Source organism: Branchiostoma floridae, unplaced genomic scaffold (genome assembly GCF_000003815.2).
Source record: "Branchiostoma floridae strain S238N-H82 unplaced genomic scaffold, Bfl_VNyyK Sc7u5tJ_1495, whole genome shotgun sequence".
Lineage (NCBI taxonomy): Eukaryota > Metazoa > Chordata > Leptocardii > Amphioxiformes > Branchiostomatidae > Branchiostoma > Branchiostoma floridae.
Window position 1 is genome coordinate 604,211 of NW_023365730.1, and position 20,780 is coordinate 624,990.

Here is a 20,780-nt window from a genome sequence, read left to right on the forward strand (position 1 = left end):
AAAGCTCTAGCACCAATTACACATCTGCTTGTTTGAAGTGGGACTGTTCAGAGGATTTAGTTACTGTGTGAAATGAGATAAAGATCTACGATAAGAATGGCACGTACGTTGTACATAGTTTCGGCATGCAGTTTTGTCCGTATACATTATTACATAACGTTGCAACGATACATGTAAGAATGACACATACTTTCAACATACAGTTATGTCCGCATACATTATGACATTACGTTGGAGAGAGATTTCGGCTCGATACCTCAAAGCTCAGGCACCAATTATACATCTGCTTGACTGAAGTGTGATTCTTTATAGTATTTAGTTACTTTGTGAAATGAGAGATAACGGTGCAGAGATAAGAATTACACGTACGTCGTAGTTTCAAAATGCAGTTATGTCCATATATAGGGATGGGTACCGGTGTACCGGTACAAAACCGTTTTTTCTTGTTGAACCTGATAAAATCTAGTTGGCCGGATGTTGGACCGATCAGAAAAGAAACAGGTAATATCGGGACTTCGGTGGCAGGCTTTCATGTGTTTTGAGGCTTAGTTACTCGTCCACGAAAATGGCAAGAGCGAAGCAGAGGAGATCTAATAGCCAGACTTGGTCCAATTGAACAGAGGCAGTTAATTAGTGTTGTTTATGTGAAGATTAGGTACTCCACCAAACAGATTTCTTTGTAGCGGAATGGATCATTGTTTTAAGGACCTGGACCTGATCCCCTGGACCTGGACCATACCTGTACCTGACTTTTCTGCAATGGTACCAACCCCTATCCGTATACATTACGGTGAAAACATAAATCTTAAAACAGATCATCAAATCAAGGAGCAAGCCCACCCCTAGTGAACCGCCCAGGAGTACTAGGAGCACTCACTCAGCCTACTACCAGATGCCCCCATGCATAACCAACTACAGGCAGTATGCCTTCTTCCCCAGAACTGAAGGACTGGAACGGCCTCTTTCAAATTACAAATATAGCTCCCTCCCCTCCCGTTCTCCATCCCCGTTACGATACTCCGTCACTTTCCACGCCTCGCAGTAGACTTTCATACTACAGGCAGTACAATATTCAACAAGTTGAAGGCGGCTGCTTCAATCGAAAGAAGAAAGAAAAAGATACAGTATCTGGCATGCCTCGGTCCGCGGAGCAAAATATGGGTTTTACGCCTACAATTACAACATCTGTTTAACCATTTGGCTCAATCTAAACGCAAGCGTTGCATAAGAAAGACGTACAAAATAGGCCAAAAAAACTTGCTCGCAGATCAGACAACTTGTCTAGAGTCTAGATACGGATATACAGAATGTTTTTCAAGCCAAATACCAAATAACAGCCCCCGGTGTAGGTCAATTGGACCTAAGTGGACACTAACACCTGTCTTCTGACCTGAAGAGGTCTTCAAACAAAACTGTGGTAGATTTTGCTACAAGCGACGACAAGCTCATCAGAGATTTTCACACGCTCTAATATTTGGTTAATTAGCAACGTTTTCAGCTCAGTGTGACATCTGTGTGGCACCAGCGTGATCACTTCAATATCAAAGAGGAGAGCCGCTGTAGAGAATCACCCACCGCGAACGGGCGGCAACTTCACATAAGCGTTTCTTATGAATGTTTTAAAAAATGGCGATAAGGCTTCAAACTAAATGCGTGGTTTCATTGGCAGGTCGATGGCGCCGAGGAGGTTCGTAGCGCTAATCGCTTGTACCGTGTCCCCTGATCTATGATCCGCTTTGAACAAGATGCATACAATATTTAAAGGCAACCTAAGCACTATTAGCTAGAGTGAGGGTTGTAGATCTTCAGTTATCAAAGTCAAATTTTTAAGTTTTGGACCCCTTTTCTGCGTAGTAAGATGAAGCAACTCTATTACGTTCTCCACCAACATCCAAGGAGCAAATATTCGATGCCGCAGTGGCACAACGGCACTTTGAAGTCTAATTTTTGTGGGTTACAACATTTAGGGAATCCTAGCACGGCTTGTTTCTGCGACTTTTTTTAAAGCTCAAAGTATGAAATAATGAATGTAAATGTAGAAATATAGTGCAGTAGGTATCAATTTCATACAGATTGCCTCATCAAGAATATTTCCACTTTTAACGCTCTGATATTGCTTGGGTTGCCTTTGAGTACGTCTGTACAAATTGGTGCCAACATGGTCTTCAATAGTCTCAATAGGTAATGACGAGCTGACAGTATTTTTCTTTGCAAAGAGAACGGCATTTTTGTGTTTAATGTCTGAACGATATATCTTAGAAGCCAGAACTGTACTTTCCTTGTGTGTTGTTTTCCGGTGGTTAGAATAACTTCTTAAATAATCCCCTGTGACAAAGTTATTCTCTTGAGATATCAAACATAAGTATCAATGCTGCTGCCGCGCCGCGTGCCTGCAAAGCTGGTGTGTTACGCCGAACGGCGGTTGTACCGGGTATAAAGATACAAATACAGAAACGAGCGCAGCGAGAAACGTTATCAATCGTTACCTGACAATCTTTTAAGACTTCCCTCCATTTTATTCATTGATATAAGGACCGATAGAAACGCGAAGTAGCTTAAGATCTTATCAGCTTCGAACGCAACATAATTTATCATTACTTAAGCATCGAATGTTTCATGTATACCTCGTCAGTGTCCTCCTATAGTTGGACTCTCTACCGCGTGTCGTGAAACAGGTGTCACCAAAAATCAGATCCAGCAGGTGGTCAGATCTCAAAATAGACATGATATACTCATGATATACTTCCTAGGATAATTTCATCAGGTTGGTAGTTCTGAGAAAGGTGTGTGAAAAACGTAAGCCAAGTTAAGTACCCACTGGTTGTGAAGAAGCATTCTTCTACATCCTACGCTCAGAGCAACGCTCATGGTATAATCAGGTTGTAGATATAGATTGCAAAGCCTTGGGATTTACAAGTAGCCGTACCACCCATATTTGCTGCAGACAGAACAGAGGGAGGGACTTCTCGATGCCTCAAGTACCGGCGGGTACCGAAGAGGACTGAGTGAGTGAATGAGTACCAGCCATATGTGTCTTTCACCCTGCTTTGTGTGCTACTGGTAGGGTTTGCAATTCTTTAGACGAGACGGTATACTTTAAACGATGGCCCATTATTCGAGGAAAGCCACTCTTTGACTTTTATCGATAATACGCCGGGTAAGCCTCGGGTTCTCACGGCCAAACTCATCAGTGCAACACTCACTGGCTATTAAGATATTTCGCTTACACCTTTCTGGAGCCTTTCTTCCATTTTTGTTTGCTGGCTCAGAATTACTGGCCATTTTGGCAATCAGGCGACCCTGTACAGAAAGAAATGACCAGCAAACGTGTATCCTTAGCCAAAAAAGACGGCCAAAAGGCCCTAGAGATTCTGCTATGGAGGATACTTTCGGTTAGGGTGGAATTCAAAGCTGTATATCGGCAACCACTAATAAACTACTAGTAGATGGATGATCACTGTCAAACTTATCAGCTATATCCTTACGCTTCTCCGACAATGGACAATAACTAATAGATGACCAACGGCCAAACCTATCAGCGATACCTTTATCAGCAATGCCAAATACCTAATAGATGGCCAACGACACCTCTCAGGGATGCTTTTAAAAGCCCAATACCAAAAAAGTGACCAACGGCCAAAACTATCAACGATGACTTTATCGGCAATGGCAAATAACTAATAGATGACCAACGGCCAAAACCATCAGCGCTTTCTCTTCGGCTAGTCCATATAGTGATCGCCTTTGGCTGGTTGGGTAGCCAAAGCTTTATATCAGCCAATGAGTAATAGAATATTAGATAGATGACCAACGCACCTCTTCTTCGTAGTGGTAGTCAGCCATGGGCAATGCTCGCGTCGTGGCGATAACGGCTAGTAGGATCGTCAGGCAGTAGAAGGTGTTCATGATGGCTGTTGGTGCCGTTGTCAGGGAGATGTAGACTTCAGGAACGGGAGACGTGTCGGTCGTTGGTGCGCCGCTTCGGTTTAACTCCTGGGAGCGATTTCACCCGACTTTCATACCTTAGTCCCACCTCCACTGTAGGTCACGTGATGGGAGCGTTGGGCGCTCTGATTGGTCGAACGTGGGCGTGACTCATGGCGCTTGCCAAGGAAGGAGGTGTCACCGTCTGTGACGTAAGTGCTGACGTCACAGATCCGGCGTCGTGTCTTTTACGGACACAAAAATAAAAGTTCTCATGTCCCCTCAATAACCGCTTCATAAATGTATATTAAGTACTTCGTCAGTGAATCTTAATTAGCCCTTAGGGATCATACCTAACGACGTCATTGATAGGATGCATTTGCGTCTTTATCTATTTATGAGTGAATCCAATTATTCTGCGATTATTCCTTATTAATTGATGCTTATATAAAGGTTAAGACCTCGTACTAGAACCAGCTGCTGCCGCGCCTCGTGACTGTGACGCGTCTGTGTAACGCCGAATCAGTGCGGAAGTCTGAACGAACTGCAGACCTATTACCACAAACCCGTGGACAGACACATTAACCTACGGAACTCACAAACACTGACTTTACCTAGCATCCGTACTGCAAGATTCCGCAATAGTCCAGTGCCGTCATTGCTAAAACTACTCAACGAAACAAAATGACACTCCATAATATGAACTGTATATATCTCTATATCTCTATATCTCTATATCTCTATCTATCTATCTATCTATCTATCTATCTATCTATCTATCTATCTATCTATCTATCTATCTATCTATCTATCTATCTATCTATCTATCTATCTATTTATCTATCTATCTATCTATATATATATATATATATATATATAATTATTTTACTCATGTTTAACTTTATATTCACTGAAATTGCAATCCTCCTCTTGATCATTAGTTTTAAAGTGTTATCACATTTTAGTGATTGATAATGTATGTGGAACCAAGCAGAGATTTTATGCACAACAAGACACAATTCAGGCACTGTCTGACAGACCCTTGTTTTAACAATAAACCATTTTTTTACATGATTTGATTGATTGAGTGGTGGTTATACCTGCTATATATGCAAAAAAGCAGTTACTTAAGCAACTGGATATGATTTTGGAAAATGCTTGAGTAACTGCTTTTTGGCATATCTTATTTACCTGGATCTTCATCGGCTTTATAGATACAGATACGTGCCGGATGCAATAAAGGATATTTTGTTCTGTTGTGTCAGAGCGTTCAATGTACAGAGATATACACAATGCTTTTATAAATGCTACAACACAGCAAAGCTACCTGGTGCGCGTTTCTGGCAACGTGAGGAGAAAACGTCTTCTTCTACTTCATCAGTAATTTCCGTTTCTATCGGGGCGAAGCTCAACCTGAAATATTTGAGAATCACGAGGCAAAGGCACTCTAATTCAATCTGCAAAGTATTGAACACGTGAGCAGAGTCATCATCTTTAGAGTAGTGTGCAGAGTCATATTCTGCTGGCTCTTTTGATGGATCTGATGATATGTGCGATGCATTATAAGCACGGAGTTGAACTTGAATGTTTTCAAGGCCTAAATTAGCTACTTTTTAACGCTACATTCAACTAAACGCGTCTGTAAAACGTGAACTACACATGTATGTACCAACGCTAAAAACATTTTAAAGAATGTGGTAGTGAAGGTACTGGTTCGAGTGCAAAATGACAGAAGATGTTTCAAACTACAAGTTTTGCAGTGAAACTGGTATTTGATGGGAGACCCTTACGACGCATCTTTAAGGTAACTTTAATAGACAAGCATAAAGGCGCAAAACTAGTCTGATCTCTTTTACAGAGGTGATCTATATAGATACACGTCTGATTCAATTGCGTGTAGAATATCTTAAAATTGAAATTTTATGTTAAAGCCATCTTCGTGTTGGTACATGTGTGAACTTTACCTATCTCTCAACTATTACAGTGCTCACTATTTTTTCGAGCTAAACAGGAACTTGTCTCTTCTGTTCCTCTATGGAAACCAAGTTGCCGGGTACATTGCAGAAGTTTGACTTTTACAGACACTTTAACTAGAGACTCTGGTATTGATTTTGAGAACTTGGAGTAAGCTATGGTAGATAGGCCTATATGGAGTGAAATATGCACTAGCCTAGTCCCGACCTATGTATGTTGATGTATGTATGTATGCATGTATGTATGTATGTACAGTGCTCACCAAAATAAAATCCTGCCTTTCCCTTCAACCGCAATTCACCCTAACTACAACCACGATATTTTATTATTATCATTATGGACGCGATTGTCACAGAGTTCCTGTTTTCCATGAGATGTGTAAAGTCCAAGACGTATACGACGACAAACTTTGTGACGCTGACGCCGATTGCTATTAGATAAGCTGTGCTGACAATAACGCAAGGATCATCTTCTACAATGAAGCATACGCAATCAGGAAATATCTGTCAAACATGTACTCACAGGGCGGTGGATATTGACGCATAACACTGCAGATGACAGATCCAGCTGGAGATGCACACTGTCCAGGCAGCTAAAATCAGAATAAGCCAAACTGATGCGCACGGCAGAAGAAAAGTGGATCCTGCGAAAAGAGCTCTGCAGCAGACCTGAGTCAGCTTACAGATGTGCCCTATGTGGCAGAGACTGTCCTTCTCATATAGGACTGTTTAGCCACAGTCGACGCTGTAGGGCCGATATAAATTAGAATTTTACCATGGTCAATATTGACCGAAGGAGGCCATACATATGTGCAGACAATAACGCAAGGGTGATCTGCCACAAAGAAGCATACGCAGCCAAGAAATATCTGTCAAACCTGTACCACACGTAGCCTCCACGAAACAAAGGTGAAGTTACGGGGAGGGAAACAACACACACAAGAAACAAACGAAATCTCCTATCAGTACGAACACAACGATACGCCAAAAGTCCCAAACCTTACATTGTCAAACTGTTTAACAGCAGTCAATAAGTTTTATCTAGCATTGATGAGTATTGATTATATTGTATTTTATCATATGTTTCAAAACTGGGAATACGTGTGTATATGCTAAATGATGTAATTTACCTCTATTTTGTGATTGTGAATCTGGCAATTCAGCCTTTGGGCTGCATGGAGTTCAATTTAATGAACCAGGCTACTGTCAGTGAGCTACCTAAGACCGTGTCTGCGAAGTGGTATAACGAATAATGCTTTTAAAGATTTCAAAACGACGTCAGAGGAGGATGAAATCGTACATAGGCTACATACAACAGATTCAGTACCATCTACTCTATCGATCTTCCCTGTACCTGGACCACTTGCTGTGGTTGCAGTTCTTGCCTAGCATCAAGACTGCGCTAGTTTTTTCGCTCGCTTGTTTCATTCTATGCCATTGTACCACGATTATGCCTAATGCTACTTACTAATGTATATTTTGATATTGTCATGATGATGCTACTGTTGTACATATTATTGTATAGTCTATGTTACGCCATGTACGTGTTTTTATGTGCGGGAGGGCAGCCTTCAAAGTTGCATTTTGCACCTGTTTTGCCCTCCCTTTCACTCTGATAAATACAAATAAAGAAATAAAATGTTTCAAAATGTTTTCTCCCCCACGGGCTCCCTTCAGCCATCATCTTGCAGGGCTCGAAATACCACCTACATGTGCAGGTTAGTGAAGGTAAAAGTGGATCTGTGCAGGTATTTCTGGTGTCTACCTGCACCTAACCTGCACTAGTCCTATTCTAGGTTTTATATATAAATGCCATATGATGTAGGTGTATGTGGGTGGTCATTAGGAACATTGAATGTTACCACCTATAAAGTATAAACGAAAACAATAGCAATGGTTTCTGAACAATTTTAGTACGATCCATACTTCCTAAATTCAGAGTGGTGCAGGTAAAATTTGTCTGGTGCAGGTGATTTTCAATGTTACCTGCACCAGTGCAGGTGTGCAGAAAAAAGTATTTCGAACCCTGTCTTGTATCCCTTCTAACATCAATCGGCATTTCAGGCCATTGACTTGAACCATTTTCACTTATACCGACAACAGATGATGTATATCGCTCTACCAGTCCACAACAGTGCCGTAAGAGCGACAATATGTCATTGCCTGGTGTGATTCTTTATGTAAGACAGTTATGTCCGAGAAACGGTTGTTATACACCATATTTGAGGTTTAAACTCTCAAAAGATTTATTCTATATGACAAATTGTGGTCGTATTGGTGATCGGCTGATCCGGACAACAATAGACGACAGAACGTTCTTTACTTTCAACACGGAGTAGATTTAAAAAAAATTACCAGTTAAAACTGGTTGAAGATGCATTCCATACTAAATGTCCCTTACTAATGCCAAGAGAAATGTTTATGAGTACATCTCCGCACGTACATGTATGTATACGTAAGCATCGTTCACACCAGTGTGTCGTGATACGCCGGTCTCACGACAGATTCTGGGTCTGCTTTCTGTCTTGCTCCCCCTTTGGTGAAAGATTTAGAAATATTTTAGAGAGCAGTGTGATTTAGATGTATATAAATGAATGATTATGTCTTGCTGTTAGATAGATAGATATTAGGCGAGTAGTTCTTCACTAATGGCTGAAATGCGGTTCATCAAATGAATATGAAATGCAATTTATGTATGTAGACAGAAGCATTATTAATGGAATATTGACGTATGGCCCTAGCGATGGTGTGATAATGATGTTACTAAGAATACAGATGCATCAGGTCCGCGGTTTTGATAGATAATTACAGAACAGAATGCTAACTTCCTGGCCACCATGCCTGTAGGCGAAGTACCTATGGTCTAGGGTAAAGGTACGTTGTATAGTTAGAAAGATATAGATCTGTTTCGTAACTAGTTCTGATAGGTCCCAATTCGTCCATGACCCGTTCTTTCATCCGCACTAGGAGCAAATCTCTTCCTGGTCTGCTTCCCCTTTGTAAGTCTTCCTTTTGATGTATTACATCACTTTGTACCATATTCACCACTTCCAGCCACTGTATCATCCCACATGCTTCATTAGAACACATCAATGCAAAGTCAAGTACCTATTCTACACCCGATTTCGCCGTCATGCCTGTTGGGAGACCATGTAGGTACGTACAAGGTGCCGGCTTAGCTACTTAACCTTCTGTGCATAGAAGTTTGGGAACGGAAATAGACACTACAGGCTGCCAACTATCGTGTGCTAATAGTCTTATGGATATGGACAATATGAGTCAAGATGGTTGATGGAGTGGTAAATTTCTGTACAGTTTCCGTCAGGTAAAATGTGTCTGAATGTTCTTCCGTTGCCAACAAGCGCATTTAAACACTATTTCGTTCAAGGGTTGATCTGTAAATAGCAGGATTCTGAGAAAAATGTTCGAGGTCGAGCTCTCGAGAGCTTAAGCACTGTAGCGTTCATTTATGATAGACGAGTTCTACGGATCATAATGGTTTTATTGTATATAACCCTCTGACCTCATGACTTCTTGTACATATATGTATCTCTTTTGAGTGTATGATATATGTCCATCTACTTGTATAATGTATATACTGTGTGTGGTTTTTAATGGGCCCTGCAAGATTAGCTCAAAGCTAAAGCGTATCACAATAAACTCAATTTATGTAATCACTCTGAATATAAGATTGATTTTCCAAGGTTCGGACCTGTCTTAGTCACTTGTGCAATGAATGGTAATTATCCGCAATATGATTTAAATAATGAAAGTTTGTTTGCAAGTTTTAGCTCGAAGGTAAATTGCAAGAATGTGGTAGAACCGCAAGAAAAGTGTATTTGAAATTGGAAAGTGATAAACACGATTGTAAAAAGAGAGCACTGCAATAATAGTGCGGAATACATCTAGACAGGCTTGGAGTTCTCGACCACTCCATAGATATAGACATGCAGATACCAGTAAAGGACCTACATACGATGTAGCATGATTGTACATTAGGTTTGTAAAAGCTCGTCTAAGTGCAGAGGCGAGAAACATGTGTTAGACCCTTGGCACCGAGGGCCTCTGGGAATACTGCACTGTATAAAATGATTATCTCGGTCCAAACCCGTTATTTTAGCATATTGTAGTGACAGTCCACTGTCGGCTCTGATATGGACTTATGCATTTCTCTGCAAATGTAGAGCAAGCGAAGTTTTTGACAGGGGAAGAACATCTGATAGACCCTTGGCACCGAGGTTCTCTGGTCAAACTGCACTGTAAAATTGTTACCTCGGTCTAAAGCCGTCATTTTAATGACAGTCCACTGCCAGGTTTGATATGGACTTTCTGCCCTTCCCTGTAAAAGAAGACCAATTCTCTGACAGGGGAAAATGGCTTATTTGTGAAACGCTTGTCACATGTGTGCTACATACGAAACTTTGTAAGAAAAGCTGACAACTTGGATCCTGTACTTTCTAGATCAGTAAAGAGTGTTCTTACGGAACAGAAACTTTACAATATTTTCAAGACGTATTTTGCCAATACACAAGATAATAGTTACTCAAACAACTGTTATCAAAGCTTTGAAAATGTAACCGCTATCTTCTGTACCCACATTACCTGGGTGTCTAACATTCATCGATGTATTGGCCATTATCATATAGCCAGGCGCCGCGGACCAACCAGATTGCCCATTCCATGCATGTTGTTTATGATACCGTAACACATAGATTCCTGCCAGCCCGGTGTCGATTCAAAACGACACCGGTGTCGATTCATTCTGACATGGATGAGATTCTGCAGTCGTAGGATCAGACAGCCCAGGAACCAACAGAACACCAAGCCAACCCGAACCAGGGGAAACCAGAAGCGGAAAGTAGAAGATTTGCTTCGCTCGACCAAAACCAATTGGGCTCGATAGAAAAAAGACGAGTTAAAATAAGCCTTGTTGGGTAGGCCATATGGTAATGATATATGATATATTTCTACTCCTTCTATGCTTTTCTGAACATCACATGAAACATCAAGTGGTACCTGATTCTGACCACAAATACTTCAGAATCCTCAGGCCACCTCAGCAGTCTGGTAGATGACTGTAAACTACATTTCATCCAGAACATTAGACTTGAGACTCATGTGTTAAGATATCTTAAGGAAACAGCAGCAGAATACGATGGGAGGAATTGTACAAAGACGTACACTGATTTGGTTATCGATGACAATTTGCTTTTCTGTCGAACTATAACTAAGAACAGTTATTATATTTAATACTTCAGAATCCCTGTTTTTCGCCAAAGTTATTAGCCTTGTTGATTTGATTTATTCGGCAGTATAAAAAGACATACAGTTAGGGCTACTCTACTAGCCGGAGGCTAGAACTGGTAGTGGCACAAAAATAGACAACAAACTAGATCTTATACCTCTAAACGGTTACAATACACAGTAAATGCATTCACACATACGTGTAACTCTTTAAAACAGAACAAGATGAAAACAAATAATGCAAAGCAGAAAAAAGTACATGGGTTACGGAGACGTTCTGTTTTTTTTTTTCTATTCTAGATTTGTGGTCCAATTCCATGCAACAACATTCTATGTAAGTCCGACAAACAGCAGTCGATTGCCGAGAGTGTTATTCCAAATACTTTGTAATAGCTATGCTAGTTCAAACTGACTCCTAATAACCTATTAATGATAAATAATAATAATAATCATCTGGTGTATTTTGCCAGCCAGTAGGTACCCCAAGTATGAGTAATGAGGCTGTTTAACGTGGTCGAGGCACCTCCTCGAGCACGGGACCCCCGTTTTACGTCCCTCCCGGAAGACGATTTCGTGGAAAACTTCGTGAGGCTACAGCAATCCGGACGTCCTTGGTTGGTCCCCCATCCAAGCACTGTCAGGACCGCGCGTTGCTTAACTTCCGAGATCGAGGGATCGGGTGTACCAACGCGCCACGCGGCCGTAGAAGATTTGAACATATCATTATCATGAGTAAGTTTATCGTAAGTTTATTGCTAGTTCACATTGAATACGTTTACATAAACATGTATTTTTTTCTACGTGCTAATACAAATAAAATACAATACAAAAATATCAATGATGCAAAGCAGGGAATTACTTGACATACGGAGATTGGTGTATACTATTCATGGGTTTGTGGTGCAGTTCCATGCATCAACAGCGGTAAACAATAGCCGGTAGCATCATTCAAAATACTTTGTAATAGTTCAAGCTGATTCCCAATAACCTCTTTAATGATGAAAGCTATATGTGGCTTTACAAGTGGTTCAGAACCCTTTTGAAGCCCAACGGTTGGTGGCTTTCTCTATAATTCCGAAAACAATAGCCGACTGCCGCGAGTATCATTCCAAATAGTTTGTAATAATACTTATGACAGTTCAAATTGACTTCTAATAACCCCTTTGATGATGAAAGCTATATGTGGTTTTACAAGTGGTTCCGAACCTTCCTGAAGCGCAGCGCTGTGCGGCTGACATGCCCGCTTACTGACGCAACCACTCGTTTGATGTATGGCACTGCAAATAGATCACCATGGTTCATCGTACGTCTTCGACCGTGTTGTCGTCTGTAGTGACGAACAAAGTTAACATCAAGAAGTGAGCCGCCAGTATCAAAACAAGTTTGGTTACACAAGCCACCGTTGGATGCGCCTAAAAAAGGGTGTAACATTAGTTCGTACCTGCTGGTTGTTGGTTGTGTAAAAAGAAATCTACTATATCCTGTATTCTATTAACCTGATGAAACTATTTTCGGAACACTAGTTGAAGGTGCGTTTTTTTCTTGGAGACAAACGTAATAAACAGATATAGATCCATGCTGACAATATCACCAGCGTTGGTTCCATACACGTGTTACTACTCAGTGAAGATCAAAATAACTGCGGTTTGTTGAACTCCCTTCCTGTCCTGCCAAAGTTAAATCTTATAATAAGCGTGTCGTCGTCTGTAGTGAGGAACAAAGTTAACATCAAAAGCGAGCCGCCAGTATCAAAACAAGTTTAGTTACACAAGTCACCGTTGGATGTGCCTAAAAAAGGGTGTAACCTTAGTTCGTGTTTCTGTCTTGGATACAAACGTAATAAACAAATTGATAGATCCATGTGGGCAATAACCCCAGTGTAGATTCCATATACGTGTTACTACTCAGTGAAGATCAAAAGAAAATCATTTTGCTATTTATTCGACACTCTTCCCGTCCTACCAAATGGCATGTAACAACCCCTGTATGGTATACATAGCAAAATCATGTTAAAGAATGTTTAGACGCTAAGAATCCCTCCAATGATTGTAAAAGACCATTTTCATCCCATACTATGCAACCTTGTATTAAGCAGATTAGCCTTATATATATAGAACTGCAGTTATGTATCATTAAATGTCATACTTTGCACCTTGTTCAACTGTTGCGCAATAAAGTTTTCTTAAATAATATAACGTGTATGTATATCGGTTACAGTATTCATATAAAGAAAATGAGACATAGACAAGACGCAGAAAGGAGAGAAGACAGATATATCATACATAGATAGGGCTTACTGTATCCATTATTTATCAAATAGGAATAATTAGATATTTTGCTTCAATTTCTCAAATGTGTGCAGCATGTACCTCAAAAGCGCAAAGAGGGCTGAACACTTACGTTGTTATCTTTAAGCGTGGATCTCCAGATTTTCGTCTTTTCAACAACAGGAACTTTGACTAAACGTCTCTATGGCAACTGCCGCCAAGCTAACATAAACACAGGAAGTGTGTGGGTGATAAAATCCACGTTTCCGCTCACCACTTTTGCCTGTTTGTGAAAGGTAAGTGGGGTTCCGCCCATGCCTAGTGGCAAGCACCAGAATGCTTCTGTATATAGAAAATAACTTAATCAGAATCAGTGACGATCCGTCAACAAATATCACAGCCCAGTGAGCGTATCCTAATATATTTGAATCCTTTAACTTAAAATGAACATTGTGTTTTTGTGAATCGAAATAAATCTAAATGTTTTTGTCAGCACATAGCAGAGCAGATACGTTAAGAGTATAAAAGGAAAGCATTCTGTGTTTTAATGAAAACAATATTAAACTCCTATAGCAGTAATAAAATACGTTTAAAATAGGACAGGCCCCACAGCGGCATTTTAATGTACCAAGTCAGTCTATCTGAATGTATGTGCATGTTATGTTGATAAAGGTAGATGTACCAGAGATGAAGAAACCCATTCATTCATTTGATGACACTATACTAATTTTCAGAATCGTTTATGGTAATTTGTTTATTCAGTTTGCACATACAAATGATAATAGATACAGAAGAGAATAAAATATAAAACAGGTGCAGGAGGAGGGAAAAAAACCTTAACGGTTTATGCTGTGCCCTCCTCCTCTATGCTTATACAAAACGCGTATGATCAATGAAATCATAATTAACAAAGAAAGAACTAGCACATGTTAGAATAATGCAAAAGATGTACGATCAGTGAAATCAATAAATAACAAACATAAGTAACTAACACAATCATATGTTATAATAATAGAACAAAAGATGTATGATCAGTGAATCAATAAATAGCAAGGAGAAGTAACTAACACAGTCATATGTTATAGTAATACAAAAAAAGAAAATGTGTGATCAATGAAATCAAATGATAATAGCAATATGAATTAAGATAGGATAAATATTTCTATAAGGGGCTAGGGTCGTTTATGAGATATGTTTTCAGGGCACTTTTAAATGTAAGGAGGGAAGAAGTGTTTTTGATATATGTAGGAAGACTGTTCCAGATTAGTAGTAATAATTAGTATTACTCCTCTTTAAAATTTCTATGATTGGGGTCACCGCATAGCATTACACGCCAAAGCTTCTTAACCTCCATCGGGTCTTTCTACGGGGTACGGGGATCGTAGAATTCCGCAGCAAAAAAAAGGAAAGTTCGCCAGGGGAGTCAGTGAACGCTCTGGAACTGCGTGGCCGACCAAGTCTTCTGGTAGCAAAACTCCCCCATCCTCCTACGCACGGTCCCCAACGGTTAGCTGACTCAGCCTATGGGGCCCTGCTATCTCTTGGCCTACCCGCAGTTACTTTCAGTTCCTCGTCGCTTTGCTTATAAATATTAATGAGCTTACCCTTATATGGGCAGTCAGCCGTTGGGGATTGGGCGTCGGAGGATGGAGCTATGTAAGACGTAACATGATTGGCTGATAGCTTCCCAGCGGCCTTTGCGAGACAGCTTTCGACAACAAAAAGCCCAAGAAAAGCCTATTCTCTGATTGGTTGACAGCTTGTTTGTGACAGTCATAATAACCGCTGGTAGGCATCCAGATAGCAGGGCCCCATAGGCTAATGCCGTTGGGGACCGGGCGTTAGGAGGATGAACTCCCCTTGGCAAATCATTTCCCCTATAATAGTCAGCGTAGTCAGTCTGGTAGAGACTAAAAGCTTGTCACGTTTACGGATGTGTCACAGGATCTACCTGTCATATCAAGTGAGTGAAAGGATGTGGATGGCGCTAACACGACTTTACCAAGCAATCCAGCTGGATTTAAGCTTCATTTAGTTGAGAAATAATGAGAGTATATATGACGTTCTCATTACGATGTGTCATCTCTACTTGGATGAGCAACAATGACACACAACATGATAGAGCACCATTTTTTCCTGATGTACCTACTGAATTGGGGTGACTGCACGGTGTTTGACCAGAACTCCGAGGTTTGAATCTCGTCATGCTACTAATTTTTTGCCCTTAGGAAATGCGCTTTGCAGAGATTTTATCGCAGTCAAATCAAGTACTCGTACATGTGACAGAGTACGCGTGTGCTGCTGTCAATCACCACATAGCAACGCAACCCAGTCCATAGCAACTAAACGACAGTCAGGCTGTGGTGGGCTTATGACGGTTCCACACATTATCTATATATGGAAAACCCAGTTCCAGGGGCATAGCGCAGTTGTCAAACAAATTCGTAGGGAGCTGGAAACGTTGGGCGGCTCTCTATAAGCGCGATTCAATCAGGCTTAGTTCCGCCTTCCGTGGGATATGATCGCTAAACCGACAGGACCTAACGAATCGAAAAGGAAGAAGGTTGATCTGCCCCTGCTTTTCCAGGAATTATAGAATAACGTGTAAACACGAAAAACTACAAGTCAGTAACCTTAAAGGCAAATTGGGGACATTGACGTTCCGTTCTCCAGGCGTCATTGTAAAGCAAAATAAACATGGTTTATCATGCAGTAATGTATCTACGGAGACATGCATGGTTGACTGAAATCAAGTTTCCGAAAATTCGTGCCAAGTATAGTTTCACTGCAGTACATTCTGTTATCGTAAGAGGCATCATGTCCTGGGTAGCAGTTTGCTTTTGCAAAATGCTACTAAGACAAACTTACTTACTTGACTAACAAAGCCGCATTCTAATTCTTTACCAAGAGACATAAACTAGATGTAAATGGAACAATGGTATCGATATTAATTGAGGCTAACAGAAAACTGTCGACCTTTTATCATCAATGATCAATCAACACATTTCCTTCCGATCTTAGATGAAAAAAAATGTGCGAAACATGTACATGTCCTTACGAGTATACCACATAGCTATCAAACAAAGTTATCAAAGACGGCAGCCAGAGTGACTGAAGTATTTGTCACCACTCTAAAAATAACCAACGTCTCTCTTACTTGAACAATTATTAACACAAATTTAGACTCTACCACGGTGCCGTAAATTTTAGGGGAGGACTTTCTCGTTATCAAAAGATCAACCAATGGTGAAATACCACGGGCCATGCTTGATGCATGAGACCAGCACAGTCTCATGAAAGTATAGAATCTTATTTCTTTTTGGGTTAAAGACAGCCATCTCTCATTACTGCATAGAGGTTTTTTTGTCAGAGTGAGAGGGGCGATGGCTGGCATTGAATACCTTTTCGTCAATGTTTACTTAAGGCATGTGACCGGCCGAAGTCTAGATCCGGGTGCTATCCTGAGACGCTATATAAATGAACACGTACGCTTTACAGCAGCTTAGTGTGCATATTTTAACGTTCTTATGGACTATTGGATAGGTTTCACCGCGTGCCCAAACTTCTGCACCAAACATAGCTAATATTTAAGGTGAATGTTGGTATATCATGCAGCCAAAGGGTGGCAGTTAAGCCTCGCTGAGAACTGCGCTTGAAGAGCTGACCTTAAAAAGGTATTTAATTTGTGCACATAGTGCTGCTTAGAGAGAGCAAGAGAAATATTTAAAGGAGATGTGTTCAGCATAACCTGATGGCACATACCTGATTGCTGTTACGTGGAATTGGTGTGGCCTAACTGGTCGAACAATGGGCTAAGAACCAAGTGGTTCCGGATTCATTACAGATCTTTATTGATATAGATAGGAAGATATTATGTAGGATGAGTAGTAGATCCAGATTCAAGTTTCCGATATTTTGCACTGACAAAACGTTTACCTGGTTTGTAGTATTTTATCATACTCCTTAGTAAAGTCATTTATTAAAACAGCAGTCGATTTTAAGACTACAGCTTCACTGTAGTACATACCGCGATGGTAGATGGCGCTTCAGTCTCGTGCCCAAGGTATTTTGCGTCCCCCCAAGTGTCCTGGGCACTAGGAACTAGGAACCGCATTTTTTTCTCCACAAGGAGGAAGTAAGACGTCCCCAACAGGTGTGAAAGTAAAAGTTGTTCAGGTGAGGCGGTTACTTGTAACATTTGCAGACTTTCACTTCCAAGCGCTACTTTAAGAGTTTGTAAATGAGAAAAAGGGTCTATACTGCCGCTGTTTCCGATATTTTATGTACACTTTGCACGTAACGTTTTAGTACTTTGTCACCTGTTGTTCTGAGCCCGGTCATCAAACCAGGTAAGTCGGTTTGTTCCCCTTGACTCTCTCTGATACAAAATTCACAATCCAGGAGTATGCCTGATATATTTGTAGAATAAGAATTTTATTTTGTCATTATTGCAGGCCGCCAACTTTATGTGACAAAATGGACGGACGGCGTCTTTTTGTTTGTATGGACTTTGCCTTATTGTTTGGTACCGTTAGAGCTGGACAAACATGTATGCATTTGTGAAACGATTAGAATTTGTTCTATTTGTTGATTAATATGCACTCTGCGGTGTTCTGATATATTGTTAATCGTTAGATAGTTCCTAATACTGCATTGTGCAAACAATAATTGATCCTCTGTCGCAGGCGCTTAACCCGGGTTACCTAGGAGACGGGGATTCCCCTGACCCGGGTGCTTTCCATTTAACACAAGTAAGTGTTTTTTTTTTTACTTCAACGTTAACTTCATTCATGAAGATTTTACACAGGCATGCGATACTTAAAATTTGACTGCAGTCTGTCTCCTAAGATTGTCAGATTGCACGGGTATATCTGAGTACTTTGAACAAGAAAAACCAATAGGTAAACAATAAACTAATAATTAAAAGAACAGCCTTGGCAATAATATATAGAGCACAAATAGGTTCTTCCGGATCCCCTGAATGCGGTTTTTGCTGTGAGAATGTTTGTGTTGTCTGGCTATTGAAAGCCGTGGTTGTATTGTATTATATTGTATTCACAATAACACAAGGCACACAGTATTAATTTAACTCGGATGGGGTGTCTATGACAAAGTACAGGCAACTTGATCTCTTTGTAAAGAAACGTAAACAGCGGGCTGCCGTGTCCATGGAGTCACCTATTCAGGCTGTTTGACCCTTTGACATGGATCAACAAGTTGGATAAAAAAACAAAAACAGCAGAGACTCAGTTTGTAACAACGTCAACGTTAAATACTCTTAGCACCTTGGTCGTTTTACACGTATCAGGGGCGCTGTTGCAGTACCCCGGGTATATGTTAAGCTAGAAAACAAAATTGGAAACTAACAAACTGCTGTTAAGAATTGACAATGCATAAATCCAAACATATTATCCATTGCGTAGAGTCCTGATAATGCACTTGATGGATGCAACCGTAGGTCTGACAAAGGTATTTGTTTTCTTTGAACAATAAACCAGTTTTGAATTACTACTTTCGCAATAAGCTATAGCTACGTGGTAGGTGCACGTGTTGCTTTCTTTGTGATACATGCGTAGAAACATATGAATTAATATTAGATATCCAGGGAAAAACTCAGTGGAATTCTTGTCACAGGCTAATCTACTATGTCGCATCTGTCACTGTTTTTTTTTTAGATACAACGTTAAATTGAGTACCTCTTGATACGGCTGATTCCAAAGGAAACCATGGTATAGATGTCATATCAGTCAAGACGACATTGAACATGTAACAATCGAGGAAAATAAGATAACTCTTCAGTCTCAAGGGAAACATAAAAGGAACCCCCGCGGAGCACGTTTCATGTATAGTCATCAACTCCATCAATGCTATGCCACTGTAGGTATTTTTTTTTAAACACATTAAGCTATCTACATCATACCTTAACTTAGTTGACTTTTATAAGGTTCTCTGTAAGCTAGGATTTAAATGCCTCTTGTTCCTAATTGATTATAAGTGTCCAGTATCTCGCCGCTGTTAGCTTCTGAATCAAACGTTGCGGTCATGTAGTTACTGTGTATCTTTGATTCAATTTTATGTTAATGACTTGTTTCTGTTTGTCCTAGGGTCCATTTGAAATGTCAATAGGTGATATGTTTCTCCTGGCGTGAGAAACAATCACAACTGATGTGATACGGCGAAAGGCGGTCGCCTGATTATACAATAGAAGCAAAGACCCACAGGAACAATGAAAAACCACATGATCTTTAACTCTCCTACCTGACTGACATACCATGTGTAGCAACAGGACAGTGCCAAAGCATTTTAAGGAAGATCCTTAAATTCCCATTTTTACCAAAAATAGGCGAAATTTGCACAAGCCATTTATTCAATTGTAGTGTTCAAAATTGCTACATAGCTGAGGTGTTTGTGTCAGCCGAGACAGGTGTTTTGGTCCCCAACTTCTCCAAAATGGCGTACAATCCTCGCCAGGAGCTGTACCTCGAAATATCCATGAACCTCACAGATGGGGAACTTACAGATCTTCGTACCTATGTCAGCGGTATACATATTTTATCACCGGGATTCGTCCAAAAAGCCAACGCTCACCAGATCTGTAACCAGCTGGAGAAAGAACAGAAGTTAAAGCCAGGAGATCTCTCTCTTCTGGCGAACCTGTTGAGAAAAATCAGCAGACATGACTACGCCGAGATGGCCGAGAAGATCGCAGAGAATGAAAGAAAAGGTACAGTACAATGATTCAACGGTATTATGTATGAATATTAGTATATAACATTACAATTACTTTGTGTGCATGATTGAACATAGTAGGAAATTAAAAGTACTTGCAGTGCGTCATCGGTTGGTACGTTAGCAGACGCAGATTCAAGTTTTCTGGAAGCCTCTATTTACATGTATACAAAAATACATTTACTCTGCTGAAAAATTGTTGTTTGATTTATGGCGTATTATAGCTTTGATTTAATGGACCATTTTTTGTATGGAAGCCCGGACAACAATCAATGTAAAATCTATAAACCGTTATGAGTGTGAACATAGAAAATGCATCTGCAAAAATAAAATGGTATATGTAGAAACATCGATATTAGCCTTAGCTAACATACATGCATTGCCCATGCAGAGCTACGTGAGCCACAGCCATCAACAAGCAAACGGAATAGGAGTGACAAGCGTCCGGAAAAAAGTACTGTAGAGTCGTCAAAGAAACAGACAAGGACTAAATCTGATTCTGAAGAAGGAGAATCACATGTGGAAGGTAAATCATTATAAAACAAGCTGTTATTGCTGGGCTTACACACGCGTCAACGCGGAGTCAATGTCAAAAGAGGCTGGGTTTGCCCACACGTGTTCGAGTCTCCTCTGGGGACACTCT

At 40.4% G+C, this 20,780-nt stretch overlaps 3 protein-coding genes across 3 annotated transcripts in view; all 3 read right to left on the minus strand.

Moving 5' to 3' along the window:
* Positions 1–4,009, minus strand: part of LOC118407884 — a 39,613-nt gene extending 35,604 nt beyond the window's left edge. The window contains exon 1 of the mRNA XM_035808457.1: positions 3,817–4,009. Coding sequence (XP_035664350.1) covers positions 3,817–3,906 — 90 coding nt within the window. The 5' untranslated portion in view covers positions 3,907–4,009. The remainder of the gene's footprint in view (positions 1–3,816) is intronic.
* Positions 1–20,780, minus strand: part of LOC118407879 — a 313,255-nt gene that overhangs the window by 147,821 nt on the left and 144,654 nt on the right. The window lies entirely within an intron of this gene.
* Positions 1–20,780, minus strand: part of LOC118407874 — a 341,762-nt gene that overhangs the window by 145,810 nt on the left and 175,172 nt on the right. The window lies entirely within an intron of this gene.